Here is a 16,840-nt window from a genome sequence, read left to right on the forward strand (position 1 = left end):
CTGTTCAGTTTAAGTCTTAAAATTATTTTCTTTAATTTAGCCCCACTTACACTGTTATCAAGATGTCAGTTTAACACCCTGGATTAATCCCAAACCAGTAATGACTTTAAGATACAACATTTCTGTCTTTTATTTCAAAAGTCCCCATATTTGGCTGTAATTCTTAAATACTGACTGTAAGTCATCATTGACTAACATTTAATAGCTGTAAATCTCTTTAATTACATAAAAATACGAAGACCTTTAGTATGCCTTAGGCTTTTATTCAAGTAATGTGCTTTATTCTAGTCCTGACAAAACCGGAGGTCCTGAAAAATAATTTGTGAAAAACTTAAGACAGGCTATAATGATTGACAAGTATAAAAAAAAATAATAAAAAGACATTAAAAGCAATACAGAAGTTGTCTTATTTACATATTTCAAGTTTCATATTTATATACACACAATAATTCCTTGTCTCCTATATTAAACATGAGGAATAGCTCCTATAAAGATCGTGGTGGCTCTTAAAAGAGCCTTTTATGGGTTGTAACAGGCAAGGACAGTTTATTTCTTCTTGGGTGCAGCTTTCTTGACCTTGGGCTTAGCTGCCTTCTTTGCAGGCGCTTTCTTGGCTGCTGGGGCCTTCTTGACGACCTTCTTGGGGCTCTTGGCAGCTTTCTTGGGGCTCTTAGCTGCCTTCTTGGCCGCTGCGGGCTTCTTAACCTTCTTTGGAGACTTCTTCGCGGCCGCTGGCTTCTTGGCTGCTGCTGCTGCTTTCTTGGGTTTCTTGGCAGCTGCGGGTTTCTTGGCGGCGGGCTTCTTTGCTTTAGGAGCGGCTTTCTTGGCGGCGGGCTTCTTTGCCTTAGGCGCGGCTGCCTTGCTCATCTTAAACGAACCAGAGGCTCCGGTACCCTTGGTTTGGACCAGAGTTCCCTTGGTCACCAGGCTCTTGATCGCGGTCTTGACGCGAGCTTTGTTCTTGTCCACATCGTATCCTCCAGCAGCCAGAGCCTTCTTGAGGGCGGCAGCCGAGACGCCACTACGCTCCTTCGAAGCGGCAACAGTTTTGATGATGAGCTCGCTGACGCTGGGACCGGCCTTCTTCGGCTTGGAAGCTTTCTTCTTGGCAGCCTTGGCTGGAGCAGCGGCTGGAGCTGGAGCGGGAGCAACTTCTGCCATTTTCTCTTTTACTTTCTGTTCTTAGTCGCGATGCAACGAAAGTCAGACTGTAACAATGAGAAACTCAGAGCAGCAGGCTGTACTTAAACACACCATGAGAACCGTGGAGAGTCAACTCTGCACTCTGCGCCTGTGTGCAACACGGATGTCGCCACTTTGTGTTTTCTCTCTATCGTTATAAGAGTAAAAAATCAATATTGGAGCATCGCAGCAAACTGACAGTTAAGAAGCTGACAGCCGACTTGTGTTTCTTCAGGTTCAGCTCATTTAGAGCTTAAAAGATTTCTCTTGTTTTTTCGTAGAACCTCCAAACATCACCCATTCACCGTGCAGCTCAGCGTTTCTCCGCGAGTTTTACCTTACTTTTTCCTCTTTAAATGATTTTATACGCATCGGAGTTCCATTAAAAACCGTTTTCTACACGCCTTAAACGTTCCTTTAGAAATCCAACACAAAAAAAACCACCTGTTTGCTAATATTTGTTCATAAAGGGAAGATATTGTGGCAGCAGCAAACACACTGACATCAAGCCTGGCACAGCAAGATAAGTTGCCTTTGTTCAAGACTTCTGATATGAATAAAATGGAACCCTGTTCCCAGCGGTCATTCCAGCTTGTTTTACTCCTTCTCCCAAAAGTTTAACAAATAATCAACAAACACAATGATGGAGCTACAACAGCTGTATGTAGGGGCACAACAAGTTGCTTGAAAACAAACTGAACAAGCAACAACTAGCTTATCACCAGAAAGCCTACTAAATAGTAGAAGCATCATTCTTCTGTGATTCATGGAATTATTCAAGAGTTCACTGTTGGAAATCCATTTGTGGATTAAAGTGTGAGGATTTACCTTATTTGTGTTATGGCTTGAGGTTGTGTTTTTTTTTTCCCCAACTCCACGAGTTCACAAATGGATTATATTATTTTATAGGTATACTTTTGGTGTAATAGAATATTAAATGTACTGCATATACTGCTAACAGTAACATTAACAATAGCCTATTATTATTATTACAACAACAATAATAATCATTGTAATCTAAGCCAAGGCCATTTATTAATAGGGTATAAAAGAGAAAAAGACAATGGAAATGATGCAGCAAATTTAACTCATGCTTTTTTTCAATTTTCTTTTTAACTGAAACATGTCCTTATTTTTAATTATGGTCATGTACAATGCTCACATGTTAGAATGTACCTAAAATGCACTAGAACCTTTACTGGTAAACTAAATTAGACTTTCTTTAAACTTTTGAGTGCACATGTTCAACTGTCTGTGGATACCATGCTGTTCTTAGTTCTGGTGCAGTTTTATGTATACAATTGTCTTCATGATACTGCTTATTTTGACATCAGCACCTCACACACAAGTTATTGAGTCATTGAAATTTTATTTTGTGGTATACCCACCACTGTTGGGTATTGATTCAATAAACTGAGACAGATTTACCACAGCATGATATATCAGTGTAGCATGAACTTTACATTTTCCATCATTTTCACCTGAAAGTTGAATGTCCCAAACTTTGTTAGTAGGCTAGTGTATGTGACAAGCATTTAATTTTGAAGAATGCATGACTTTTTCTTGCCAGTCATGAGGTTTTGGTTAATACTAGCCTGTGACAGGTTACATCTGAATCAGTTTAAAAAAACAAAACAAAAAAAAAATAAAAAAAATTCAACCCCTGAAATACTCACTATACACTTACATTCAGATATTTAAATTTGCTCATTTGTGCTTCATCCTGTACATGTGGGAAAACCAAACATGACATGTCATATTTGTAACCCTCTTTGCTTTAGCCTTGGTAGTAGAACTACAGTGCAGTCACAAATCTATTCCCAACAGCCCCTGATGTGGCCATTTGATACCATCTTGTGCATAGTTGCAATGAGTTACATTTTTAGAAATTTCATTTCAAGCATAGAAAGCCATATGTATCAAATAATCTTTAATTCAAATCCTACTCAGTGATTGCTCACTGCTACATACATATTTGTTAAATTTACATTACATCAAAATTAGGCCCCATGTTTCAGTGAAGAAAGAAAATATCTGCTCTTAAGACAAAGTGGGTGGCTCTTAAAAGAGCCGTTTGGTTGATTTTTAGGAGGTGAAGCAGTTTACTTGGAGCTGGTATACTTAGTGACAGCCTTGGTTCCCTCAGACACTGCGTGCTTGGCGAGCTCACCAGGAAGCAGAAGGCGCACTGCAGTCTGAATCTCCCTGGATGTGATTGTAGAGCGCTTGTTGTAGTGGGCCAGACGAGAGGCCTCAGATGCAATGCGCTCGAAGATATCATTCACGAAGGAGTTCATGATGCTCATGGCCTTAGAGGAAATGCCGGTGTCAGGATGGACCTGCTTCAGCACCTTGTACACGTAGATAGCATAGCTCTCCTTCCTGGTCTTCCTCTTCTTCTTTCCTCCCTTGCCGGGAGCCTTTGTGACGGCTTTCTTTGAGCCCTTCTTGGGCGCAGACTTCGCTGGTTCAGGCATCGTGTTGTTCGCTTGTTGACTACACTTAGGAATACTGAAAAACAGGAGGGAGCGCTCTTTTATTGAGGCTCTAAGCAAATTTGTGTGTGCCGTCCCTTTTCTGTGATTGGTTAAAGAGATCAGCTGATTTGCTAGGAAAGGTCACGTTTCTTTTTCAAACCTAGAAGTTGGCGCGCAGTCTCGGGGGTAAGAAAACAAAAGAGAATCACAGTATTCTTTTCCTTACTGCTTACCATTTAAGCAATAATTGAAAAAAATTGAATAGTTTCACGTATATCAAATTGACATTATACATAAAGATTGTCTCATTACCAACACAGCAATCATTAGGAATAAGATATTCAAATATTTTAATCTGCAGTGGGATATAGACACATCTTAAATTTAATGCAGCATGAAAATCCTGATTTTATCTTAACTTAAAAAAAAATCATACGGTAAGTGATGTGATCTCAATAAATAAATGTATTACAAAAGACTGTATACCGTCTTTGATATTGACTGCTTTGTGTTAAATGCATTCCTATAATGTTGAAACCAAAGAATCATATAATGTAACCAAAATCAGAATAAATACATTACAATTAAATAATTTAACTTCAGTTTTAAAGCTATGGTGAGCTTTTAAACTTTTAAACTTTTTAAACTTTTTCAAAGTGACCATATGCTGCCACTCTGTGGAATGTTATAGCAGCAGCAAACTGACTAATGTCAGACAACAAAACCAATCACTACTTATTAAAGGGCTTAAATAACTTCCATTTAAAAGACATTTTTCTGTAATATATTTAAAAAAAACAATCATTCAATTTATTGACTGAATTGTTTTCAATGATTTTTTTCATTGATTTATATTTGAAAATACAATCGTGTGTATTAATAAAAAAAAAACATAAAATAAATATCAAAGATTTTTTATGGATATTCTTTCATTTCAGTTCTTAGTCAAAACGGACTAAGAATGGCTGACATTAGCATAAATAGTATTAGAAATAAGTCGAATGATATTGCTAATTTATTATTAAATGATCATCTACATATACTTGTCATTTCTGAAAGTCCTTTGGCTTAACATTTGAAGACTCCGATTTAAATATTTGATGTTATAATATTTTTAGAAAAGATAGAAATAAATTTGGAGGTGGTATATCTTTAGGGTCATATTCTCCTAAACATAAGACATGATTAAATAAAAGACAACTTTGAAGTCCTCATCTGAAAGCCATGTTCCCTGGTGGTTGTTACAGACCACCTAATGCAGTTAAACCATTTTTTTTTAAGTAGATGGTAAATTTTTTAATTTAACCTATTAATGTTGCTAATTCTTTTAATAGGTACTTTTTAGATAAAAAAGATCAATTAAGGACAGCAATGTTATACACAAATGACATTATATCCCATAGCATTATAAAAAAAAATCATGTCATGTTGTACTTTCAGTTTTTTTTTAAAAAAGTATTGATAACTGATATAAAAATCATTAATGTTGTCAAAACCAAACCACCTGGTATAGATCATTATTCCTCTGCTGAAGGACAAGAAATGACAGTTTTCTGGTTCAAATTGCCGTCCTAGTTTTTTATACTGATGACTGTCAACATGATGATTGTCAACAAGCTTAGAGGAAAGGTCATTCAGACACGGCCCTGACTCAGATGACAAGTTGAGTGAAATATGTACAAAGAAATTAGTTGGTGTTATTACGTTAGAATTTTCTGCTGCTTTTGATGTTATCAAACATGACATGTTAATTAGTAAACTTCCATGTTACGGCTTACATGTTAGAGTGGTTTTATAGTTATTTATCAAACAAACATGCCTTCCTTTTTAAAATCTATCCATTTATGTGTATTGATTCATGTTTCAGATATTGCTATGACACTAAACACTTATGGCATTACTAAGTAACATTAAGAAATTTCAATCTTTTCTCTATATAATAACTGCATTTATTGCTGACATAGTTTAAAAAAAGTCATTATCTGGATCAATATTAATTTCCACACCCTGTGTCTTGTAATCACTACAGTATATTGAAATGGGTGCAGTTACTGATTTTCAAATTGACTGATCCACTCTGTGAAGTTGACAAATATGATTAGACATTAAAAAGTGAATAATAATGCAGTGTGAACACACCAACTGGATCAATTAATAACAGCACACTGCCGAGATCTTGGAGAACAGGCTCCTTCATGGAGGCTACAGGGAGGATAAACCTGGACTGGGTGTGGCCTGTATCAGCTTTCATATAAACAGGGGGACAAGACGTCCTTTCAACTGCATTTTACTGTGTATGTCGTGCTGCTAACTTACTGAGGGACTTTACCTAAACGCAGTGGAAGATTCTTCAGTGCCTGCCCATCACAGAACAACATGAAACAGGCTAAACTTGGTAATGACACACTTTTTAAACCTGTAATTCTGTTATTTTCTGTATTGATGATGAAATATTAAATAGTTGTTTCCTCTTTTGCTTGTGTAAACTAAGCTTAACTAAAACAAACAGCTGTACAAGGCTTCAAATGCTTTACTTTTCTGCATGCTAAATGAACAAAGACTTTTTATTATTGACACGAGGAGGTTATACCATTTAGGACTTTGTTTTCTGTTCATTTCTTTGTGTTAGTTATTTGGTCAGTGTCACATGCAAGGAACAGATAGGAACTACAGCAGCACGTTGTCTCTCTGCTGGTTAAACCTGACTAACCAGTCTGTTGAGTGTGTATAACTGTGAGCTGTTAATCCATGATATGAGGCAACTTAATGCATTTACAGACTTACTGAATTCATTAAGTGTGAATCACTGGACTAAAAAATAAAAAGTATTTGGTTCTTTAAAACTAAATGCATGAATACAATATTTTAGGAATTCACACGTAGTCATGAAGAGAAGCAATTCAACATAAACAGAAAAATGGTAAATGGCCTGTACTTATATAGCGCTTTTATCCAAAGCGCTTTACATATATGTCACGTTCACCCATTCACACACACATTCTGATGGTGGAAGCAACCATGAAAGGCACTCAACTATGACCCATCAGGAGCAATTAGGGTTCGGTGTCTTGCTCAGGGACACCTCGACATGAGCTCTCCGGGCAGGGATCGAACCGGCTACCCTTAGGCTGCAGGACAACCTCTCTACCCACTGAGCCATGCCGCCCCGTCCAGCCATCCATAAATCCAGACTACCCTCTCCTGATCACATTCACCAGCTCGCCCGAGGGGATCCTGAGGCGTTCCTAGGCCAGCCAAGAGATTTAGTCCATCCAGCGTGTCCTATCTCTAAGGGAGAGCCCTGCAACCCTGAAAAAACTTATTTTGTTGTGTGTGCATGATCCTTCCTTTCATACCACTATATGTGGAGTTTAAAAAGTCAACTACCAAAGGAAAATACAGCATTAAAACAATTAAAATGCAAATTAAAATTGAGAATATAGCAAAAGCAAACCAAGTATCCAAAGATGAATAAAAAAAATCCGTAATACTAACTCCAGTACTGTGTTGTACGTTTCAGGAGCCAAGGGCAAGTTAAAGGAAACAGCAGTGGGATTTGTCCTGGGAGCAGTCGGAGGCTGCATACTGGGAGCCACAGAGGACCCACTGGACAAGATTGTGTCAGTGATGACTACAAGTAGTTCATTAAAACCGGTGGTGGAGGAAGCTAGGACAGTGGGTGCTCTGGGACTGGGGACTCTCATGGGGGCCACAGCGCTGACAACAGCAATGACATCAGTGATAGCTGGTGTGATTCTCGCAGCAGTGATAACATCAGTGTTTGCAGCCACAGGAAGATGCACTGGCTCCCACAAACACTCTGTTGGATTATGGGCATCAGCAGGATTTGCTGGTGCCTTCGGGACAACCCTTAGTGGAGTCATGCTTGGAAGTGCAATTGAATGGATTGTTAAGAAGTATAGCATGGTAGGACTTCTGTGGGCTCTCAGCTTATTCACTATTCTCAAACCACCTATGCGTTTTCTGTTCAGGATCCTCTGGAAACAGGGAGAGGTCTGTTGCACTCTGGGGTCCGATGCCAGGTCATTGGAGAGGGAGAACCTTGAGATCAGTGACTGGCAGCAGAGACAGAGGGTGACCTTGCAGATAGAGAAAAGGATCTTGTCACTGGAGAAAGGAAGCAGCACAAGTGGGATGGAGGACAGGACAAGATGGGTCACTGAACAAAAGGAGAGGGAGCAGATAGAGAGGAAGAGGCTTAAGAATGAAGAGGCTGAGATGAAGCAAAAAACCCTCCATGACTGGATCAACACGGTGATGATGAAACATGTTGACTTTTTGGCTTTCTCAGGAGTTCCAATGACAATAATTACCATGGTAACATCAGGATTTGGTCTGTTTGGTTATGGAAACCACCAGTCTGTGTTAATAGTGCTTCTAGCTTTAGTTAGCCTGATGGGCTATTTTCTTCTGCAATCTTCTGACTTTAACTTTTGGATGTTGCTCGGGTGCATGGGAATGTTTGCAACTTTTGTCATCGCCATGCTCACCCTGCACGCCGGGCAGGTGGTCGTAACAACTGCAATGAAGTTAAGAGTAGCAGGTCATAATCAGTCCAGAGAAACCATCAGCGCTCATATGAACTACCAGTCCTCTCTAGAAGCTGTGAAGACTGCATTCTTTGGTGCAAAGCTGTGTCAGCTGGGCTTGGGGGCTACAGTTGGTGGGACACTAGTAAGACATTCAACTGGGAAGGTAAGAGTTATAGCAGGGGCAGCTTCGGTAGCAGGAGGTTTATTAGTTGGGATGGATGTTTTATCCCCAGTTCTGGGTGAAGGGGGGGCAGCTGGAGCATTGCTTGGTGTGGTGGGAGCAGCTGGGGTGTCTGTGGGTGCAACAGCAGCTGCAGCTGGAAGATGGTCATCATGGCAAGGAACTTTGGGAACAACAGTAGGGTTAATTATAGGAGCATTAGGGATGGGAAAATGGCATACTGTCAATATTGGATTGCAGCTGCCTGTGGCCTATGTCTTTGCAATGACCAAACCTTTTTAACCAAAAATTTGTGTCCATGATATTATTGATTTCGACCTGCCATTGTTGTATAAAGTATAAAAACCACACCAGTGAGAATATTTTACATGTCACCACATCCCACAAGTACCGGATGCAAGAATACCAACGTGCTAATTGAGGCCTGTAGTGAAGAGAAAACTGTGAAAATGATATATATATATATATATATATATATATATATATATATATATATATATATATATATATATATATATATAATGTATATTTTCAATTCCTATTAAAGCAATCTTGGTAATGTGACAACAATATCATCTGAACAAGTTTCCAAGAAATAAATATATTTAAATGAATGTTTTTTTTTTTATTTGTACAAGGTAAGGGATTTTGGTATAGCTACAGAAAAAATGTTAAATATTCTAACATGATATGGAGCTTAGATGACTTACTAAATGACTTAGGCACAGCAGGAACTTGATTTGGTACCAAAGGCAGAGCATCATTTTCTATAACAGTGTTTCAAGTTTTAGTCACAGGGTTTTGTTGAGAGAAGATGTGACCTGGCCAAATTCTTTTGTGTCTGATCCTGTGATAACATCTACCACTACCTTGACTGAAATGCAAAAAGAATGATTAATTTCAGACACACCTGCATTTTTCTGAGTTTTTAGAACAGGTTCAGCAACATCTGTTTCTCTGGCTCATTATGAGCTCTACACTATACACTCTAATCTATAGTTTTTATCAAAAGGAAGTACAAATGTCAAGCTGTTTCTGGAATTTTTCAAATCCTGCCCAGGCTTGGTAATATGAGAAAGAGATTTATTATATTTCACAACTTTTACAAACTGTGCTTTATCCACAGAGGATCAGTTCACTAATAGTGCATGATATGTTTTCATTTTAACTGCGCAGATCATGGCTACACATTTCTTATTTGAAATAATAAATTACTTATTTCTTCCAATCCCTTTGTTTAACAACAGGAGGCACTGTGTTACAGTGATATGCCAGTTCCTGGTTCAGTGCTGCTTTTCAGCTGGAACCATTCTGTAATGTTATTTGCAGATTTTTATATATGAAAAGTGTTTCTACCATCAGCTGCAATGTTTGCACTCAGATCTGTTCTTTCTAATATGAAAGATATTGTGGAAGTTTTGGGTAGTTTAGTATTAAGTGCAAGTTAACAATCCCATTTATATGAATTTACATGTTTAGTGGATTACCAAATTTAAACAAAGTGTCTCACTAGCACCAAATTATAATCAGAATGTCTTTATTAAAAGTAAAAGAAAGAAAAGAAAATCAAAATAAAACTAAATTAGAAAGAAATTACAACCCTCATGTAATTAACCGTCTTTATACCATTAAATGTTTAAGTGGCGTCAAAGATTTTCTGAAAGGGTATATAATACAGTATATATTTCCATTTTAACAGTTACTGTATGCATTATTGCTTAATAATCAGTTTTATTGAAAAGTCTGAATATATCTGCTTTGCTTAATGCAAAAGCACAGAGTATTTGACTTGTACATATTGTTAGAGTAAGCAGAAGTTGACAGTTTAAGGTTTCTCCCTTAAGCTTGGGTAATGATTTGCGGTCTCACCTGCTCTGCAGAGGACAGGATGTGGCGGTCACTGCTCTGTGCGAAAAGGGTCATGAAGTGATGTATGCTGATGTGTTTTCCTGTTTGAACTTTGCTTGAACTTTGCTTGCTCTACTGAAGTGCGAAATCTGCTCAATAAAGAGGCTGCGCTGGGGTTGAGACTAAGCAAATGGATAAAAGTAAGTACAGCATTACATAAGTCAATACCACTGATTTAAGAACTAAATCAGCAGCAATAGAAAAGCTGTAGATGGAGGAGGACTAACTGTATTTGCTTATGTGATACTGATGCCTGAAGCTTATTCTAAAAGCCTTACAATTTTGTTGGTCCAGATCCATCCACCCATTTGAAGGTCTCATCTGTGCCATGTAGATCCATCCAAAAGAGAAGAAATGGATCCCCATTTAGCTGATAAATGTCCCTCTGGTGAGAAAAGTAACCCTGCATTATGACACAAAGAAGTTGCACCTGCTCCTGTTCACTGCTGATAATCACAACATCGGCCCCATTACTCTGACAGTGCTTTCTGCTGTCCTGCCATGTCTTAGTCTCTGTGGAAAGGAAGTAACACCTGGAGTTGATCTCCCTCCACTATGGAAGAGTGGAGGGAGGGAGTGGAGTGGAAGCCATTCAAGTCTGGGATATAAAATAGCCTTGCTGGTAGAAAAAGTTGGGTAACAAAAATTGTTTGTATCATGTTTTGAAACTCATTGGTTACTTATTATTAGCATATTTCCATTAGTATTTTCAATAATAATAATAATAATAACAATAATAATAATTATTATTATTATTACTACTACAACAACTATACCTACTTCAAAACTTGCCAATGATCCTAGTTTCATAACTTCATTCAAGTAAATAATTTTGCCCTAAAGGGATGGCTGATAAATTCATCCTGAAATATTCACTTTCTAGTCTTGAGTCACTGTGCTTTAAGCACCTATGTAGGTGTAAAAGACAAATTTGGTTATTCCACCCAAGCAACCAATAACCTTAGGTACAAATAGTATTTGGTTAAGAAAAAAGAATCTCATGAATAGAAACATAAAGCAGCAGAATTTTACAGAATGACAACCCTCACAGATTATGTAGTGTAAATTGATAATTATCAAGTATAAAGTCATATTTATATTAAAAAAATTAACATAAGTCCTGCAATGAAACTTTTTACTTCGTCAAAAATGAACTACTAAAGCTTCATGTGCTGCAAAGGACAGCCCTTAGGACACACTTTTAATGGTGAAAATCAGAGTACTAAGCAAATGGATAAAAGCATAACTAAAATTTTATCACTTTGACAGCGTGCAAAATAACTTGTGACCAACCTAGAAACTGAGTAATCTGGTTGTGACACTTCTCTACTATACACACAAGGATGGGGAAGTTAGAAGGGAAAATTTGTCTACGTAAAGGTCTAAAGAATGATTAGGATTACAGTGAAAACTACTTAAAGGCAAGAAAGTGATTATGTGACTGTAAAAAAATTAAAAGTTAAAAAGTATATCTTCATTGTCAATGAATGTAAGTCCTTTTTACCTGTTTAATTAATGGTCCAACAGAATGTTTTTTTCTCACCCCTTAGCTCCATTTTTAGTCTTTCATTCTGTTCCAGCATGGTCTTCAATCCTATTGACAAGTTCTTAGTTCCTGTTTTTAATCAGTAAGGATAAAACTGCAAACATCTGTTACTGAAGCTAGCATGACTCTCATCAGTATTTTTCCCACATCGCCTAGATTTGTACTATTTTTGCCTCAGTGAGTGAGGTCTGTTTTTAAATGGAGCATGTTACCGTAGTTTAATATGCTTTAAATTTAAGATGAGTTCACTTTCTGAGCATGAGACCCCATCTAACTGTATGGGGCAGCAAAAAAACAGGCTTTACAGAAATACAGAAAATGTAATAATCCAGTAAAATGATCTGAAAATAAGGTTATTTGAAAATAAATAAATACATTTCAGTACTTGCTTCTGGTTTAGGAAATAACAAGGTCCTATGATGACGTCACTCATCATGAGATTTGTATGCAATGCTGGAAATTTTAATGTGTAATCTCAAGAAAGACGACACTTCCTGTATCAGTATTATTGTTATTCATTATCATTGTTAACAGTGTTAACTGACAAAAAAGCATGATTACTATGGAGTCTGCCATAATTGCCAGGCAACAGTCTAATGTATAAAATCAGAGGTTTGCTGAAGACTGTTGGGCTTCAGTAGCAGAAAATTACAGCAAATTGAAGCATGAACTTCTGCAGGTGTCACCTCAGCCATCACTGTTCAAAATTCCCAATAAAAGATATCAGAGCTTTAAATGCAAATACTTTCTCCAAAATTTATTTTACCTGTAGAACATAAGAGTTCCTGATCCACCACATCTTTAATCAGGTTTTCAGTAAGGCCAGAGCCACATCATTACCCATGCGTCTATGGCCTCAGGAATAATCCGTCTCTCTTCATCCCCTGCGGGCACAGGGCTCTTCTTTGTGGAGAAGAAGGATAAAACTTTACAGCCCTGCATTGATTACAGTGGACTTAATGACATCACTTTTAAGAATCACTACCCATTGCCTCTCATCTTATCTGCATTTGAACTGCTGCAAGGGGACACTATTTTCACCAAAGTGGACTTGCGTAACGCTTATCATCTGGTCCATATAAGAGAAGGCGATGAATGGAAGACACCATTCAAAACACCCTCCGGACACTATGAGTACCTTAGTCATGCAGTTTGAGCTCACCAACACTCCTGCTGTATCCCAGGCTCTCATCAATAACGTGCTTTGGGATATGATCAACCGTCTTTGTTTATCTGGACGACATCCTGATATTCTCGTAAACCAAGGAACAACATGTCCATCATATTCAGTCTGTTCTTTAATGTGCTGGAAAGGTCACTGTACTTCAAGGCTGAAAAAAATGTTCCATGTCCCCTCTGTGTCTTTTCTGGGAAGCATTGTGGCACAATGTGGCATCCAGATGGATCCTGCCAAAGTCACCACTGTCACCTCCTGGCCACCCCCTGAGAAACGTAAACAACTCCAGCGATTCTTAGGTTTTGCTTTAGTTATGGACAGATCACATTAACTTGGAATATGTACGCTCTGCTAAGAGACTGAACTCCCGTCAGGCCCCTTGGTCCCTGCTTTTTACCCGTTTTAAATTTACCCCCTTTCCTAACATCCTGGTTCCCGTAACATTAAGCCTGATGCCCTGTCTCGTCAGTTCAAGACATCAGATAAATCTGCTGTCGGCCCTGACCCTGTTCTTCCTATCAGCTGTCTTATACCTTCCTTGACTTGGGAAATTGAGAAGAGGGTAAAAATGCATCCCTTAATCAACCTGGTCCCAGTTCTTGTACACTTAACTGACTTTTTGTTCCTCCAACTCTAAGGTCAGACGTGTTGCACTAGGTCCCTTCTTTGAAGCTTTTCTGTCACAAAGGTATCCAGCAGACTTACTTACATTTACCTCTGAGCTGACAAAAGACTTCCTCCCTTCTATTGAGAGTTTGATGAATCAAATATGTTTATCAATAACAAATATAGCTTAATGTTCCTTTAATTTAAAATAGTGGCCTTTAATGAGATTTTTTTTCCTAGTTCCCTATTTAAAGGGGTAACCATATTTTTGTCTCTTTCTTTTGTTTTGTGAAAGTGACACAAAGGGGAAGAAAAAGCATGTGCTGCCTTGTCACAAAAAACAAAAGTGCAAAAGGAGAAGTGGATTACATATCACACTTTGTTCAAAATACTGTTTCCTTGACCACTGCTAGACCAAGTCAGAGGGTAAGATGGCAAGAGCTGTCCACAGAGAACAAACTGACATCTCCATGGATTATGTAAATATACCTGATCCATCAGCCTACAGGCGCTCTAACATACACAATGACATGTATCTTGCTGCACCAGGTAAGACTGAAGTCCTTCAAGAGAACATTATGACTTGAACCAAAAAACTGAATTCAACTATTTAATTGCAATTACTACATGAACAATATTGTAATTTTTTATGTAATACATGATGCACATGTTCAAATGCTGTTTTGATTGTATAATAATTCATTCAATCATAATTTATTTAATAATTATTTTAATATTGGACAAAGCTTCATTTAGAAGACCTGAGTTATCTGGATAAGTTTGCTGATTAAAACTTATGTATGCTTTCCAGCTTTATTAATAAGAATAGTAATAATAATGAATTATATATTTGTTGTGCTTTATTGCTGGCGACACTCAAAGTGCTTACATTGGATCCATTATTAATCCTCTCCTGATTTGGTGATGGTAACTACATGTGTACTCTGATTCCATATGAGTGTGTTTTCTGCTTTCAGGGACAAAGCTGTACAAACTGGTTGCTGTAAGCTTTGGATTCCTCTGTATCCTACAAGTCGCTCTCAATGTCTCACTGCGGCTTGGTTTCTGTGAGTTATTCAACATTGTGTCTATTCTTTGTCTTTGTCCAAAGTTACAGCATCTTTAAAAATAGGACTCCAGTCGTGATTTTATGATTTTTAAGTGTGTAGATGAGGGTCAATTAAAGTTTTCATAAAATTCTGTCATATTTTTAGAGTCACTTTGCCTTTGTTAACAAACTGTTGTAAACAACATGCATCTCTTTTCTTTCAGACAGTCCAGACAGTTGCAATAATGGGACTGAGGATTTAGATAAACTAAGAAAATTGGCTGGTAAGTGAGAGGATGGCAAAACGGTGATATTTCATCTGAAAGTCCAAACCTTGTAAAATGTCAGACAAATTATAAATAATAAATCTTCATCTTCATCATCCACAATTGTAAATAAAATATACAAATACAGTGATAGGGCTAAACAATCACTCATAATCACTTCTGTCTCTTTTGTTGGTTTGCCTGCGTGACACAAGCCTTTGATGTTCTTGATAATAGGCAAAATTCATATAAAACGTATCAATATCTTCTAATTAAAAATGATAATGAAAACTTTATATGTAAGTTTTTTTATTTTTTTAAATTCATGAGTTTTAAAGAGTCTTTTTTGTCATCCCACAACATCCCACAACAGATGACTATTTTCAACAGGGATGGGTGTATTTCCATCCCAGTTTGTATTATATTTCATTAATCAAGAAAACCTGGCAGGAGAGTAGAGAGGACTGTCTGCGAAGAGGTGCAGACCTGGTGATTATTAATACCAAAGATGAACAGGTATGTGTTTCTTATGTGTTTACATGTAAAACTAAACTGAGCAAAATAGCGCAAAATATGATGAATGCAAAATCAGCTTCATTTCAATCAATTACTGACTTTCTGTGTAAGGATTTCACAAGACAGTTTCACAAGTTCACATGGATTGGCCTAAATGACAGCACGAAGAAAAGGAACTGGAAATGGGTGGACGGGACTCCACTGACCAAAAGGTTAATACATTGTTTTTGTATAAAAATTTAACATAAACCTGAAACCAAAGGCATTTAAAGCTAAAAGCTTTTATTCCAAATGTGTTGTGTTGAATTCTAAGTTATATAATTTGCTTGCACTGCAGTGAGCTGAACTTTGAATATGTCTTAGACTGTTTTCTTTATGAAAACATTCTGCTGTCATTTTTATTGTTTATGTGGTTTATCTTCTTTTCTTTGGTTTCAGTTACTGGGGCCCAGGGGAGCCCAACAGATTTGAAGGCAAAAATGAATCTTGTGTAGAGATAAGGTTCCATGAAATAGAAAACAGCTGGAATGACATACCATGTGAAGATAAGAACTTTTGGATCTGTGAGAAAAATGTGTATCTTTAACTGACTCTTTCAAATCTTGTAAAACTGAAATGTACATGTTCAGTCTGAAAACATAAAATCACAATGATCAATTACTTGTGTGATACAGTTTTATTATCATGTTTTTCTTTTTGTTTGTTTGTTTTTTTTACATTATTTCCATGTTGGTGAACACAATTGTTATATGTTTTCACTATTCTCTGTGATTACTAAATTATAGTATTTATTACTGACAAGCAAAAGCTTAAGTAGTGATGTTAGAGTCAGATTAAATTAAAATATTTGCATTGTTTAAAAAGTGCTTAAAACCAATAAAAATAAATAAATTAGAAGAAAATGCTTTATGGTAATGAAGCTAAGTGTTTTAAGTAGGGTTGTCAAACACATTAGCAGAGTTAATTTATGTAATTAATTCCGTTCAAATTTTTAACGCAATTAACGCATGCGCAGCATGACAAGCCCCATGCATCTGTCAATTTTCTGTTATGACAACGGGACATGGAAAAGCACGATGGGAAAGATCAGCTGTGTGGTTCTATAGGTGGACTTGAGAATAAACACAGTGTTAATGGACGTCACCTCTGTGGAGAATTGCATGTTTTAACATGCACTCTTTTCCCGGTGAAAGGGTTCCACACCGACACTTTTCCTGCAGTCTTTTTAAACTTAAGACAGCTCAGCTGCATTTTGCACCAGCATGTCTGTTCTAGTCGATCTCTTGTCGTCTCTGTGCTGCGACTGCTGTCGGTAATCAGCTGATCGGCATTTTTCTTGTTGCATTTGTTTATGGTTCAGCTAAGAAGGAGGAAACTAGC

The 16,840-nt window shown here is 37.3% G+C and overlaps 4 protein-coding genes across 5 annotated transcripts; 2 read left to right on the plus strand and 2 right to left on the minus strand.

The window, feature by feature from the left end:
* Positions 1 to 247: 247 nt before the first annotated feature.
* Positions 248 to 1,203, minus strand: LOC121637993 (histone H1-like). The gene has a single exon (XM_041982405.1). The coding sequence runs from the start codon at positions 1,159 to 1,161 to the stop codon at positions 547 to 549; it is 615 nt and encodes a 204-aa protein (XP_041838339.1). The 5' UTR covers positions 1,162 to 1,203; the 3' UTR covers positions 248 to 546.
* Positions 1,204 to 2,541: 1,338 nt separating this feature from the next.
* LOC121637997 (histone H2B 1/2-like) lies at positions 2,542 to 3,704 on the minus strand. Its single transcript, XM_041982408.1, has one exon. The coding sequence runs from the start codon at positions 3,657 to 3,659 to the stop codon at positions 3,285 to 3,287; it is 375 nt and encodes a 124-aa protein (XP_041838342.1). The 5' UTR covers positions 3,660 to 3,704; the 3' UTR covers positions 2,542 to 3,284.
* A 2,218-nt stretch (positions 3,705 to 5,922) lies between these two features.
* Positions 5,923 to 8,857, plus strand: LOC121637987. Its single transcript, XM_041982392.1, has 2 exons — positions 5,923 to 6,054; positions 7,180 to 8,857. Exons 1-2 carry the CDS (start codon positions 6,036 to 6,038, stop codon positions 8,673 to 8,675), a joined length of 1,515 nt encoding a protein of 504 aa, XP_041838326.1. The 5' UTR covers positions 5,923 to 6,035; the 3' UTR covers positions 8,676 to 8,857.
* Positions 8,858 to 10,614: 1,757 nt separating this feature from the next.
* LOC121637991 (CD209 antigen-like protein E) lies at positions 10,615 to 16,429 on the plus strand. Of its 2 annotated transcripts, XM_041982403.1 has the most exons (7): positions 10,615 to 10,689; positions 14,044 to 14,179; positions 14,608 to 14,697; positions 14,903 to 14,962; positions 15,318 to 15,460; positions 15,572 to 15,672; positions 15,899 to 16,429. In XM_041982403.1, exons 2-7 carry the CDS (start codon positions 14,062 to 14,064, stop codon positions 16,044 to 16,046), a joined length of 660 nt encoding a protein of 219 aa, XP_041838337.1. In that variant the 5' UTR covers positions 10,615 to 10,689; positions 14,044 to 14,061; the 3' UTR covers positions 16,047 to 16,429. The 2 variants fall into 2 exon arrangements, with proteins under 2 accessions (XP_041838337.1, XP_041838336.1); XM_041982402.1 differs by lacking the exon at positions 10,615 to 10,689 and having other exon boundaries at positions 14,021 to 14,179; positions 15,899 to 16,428.
* The last annotated feature ends 411 nt before the right edge of the window (positions 16,430 to 16,840 follow it).

Source organism: Melanotaenia boesemani, chromosome 4 (assembly GCF_017639745.1).
Source record: "Melanotaenia boesemani isolate fMelBoe1 chromosome 4, fMelBoe1.pri, whole genome shotgun sequence".
Lineage (NCBI taxonomy): Eukaryota > Metazoa > Chordata > Actinopteri > Atheriniformes > Melanotaeniidae > Melanotaenia > Melanotaenia boesemani.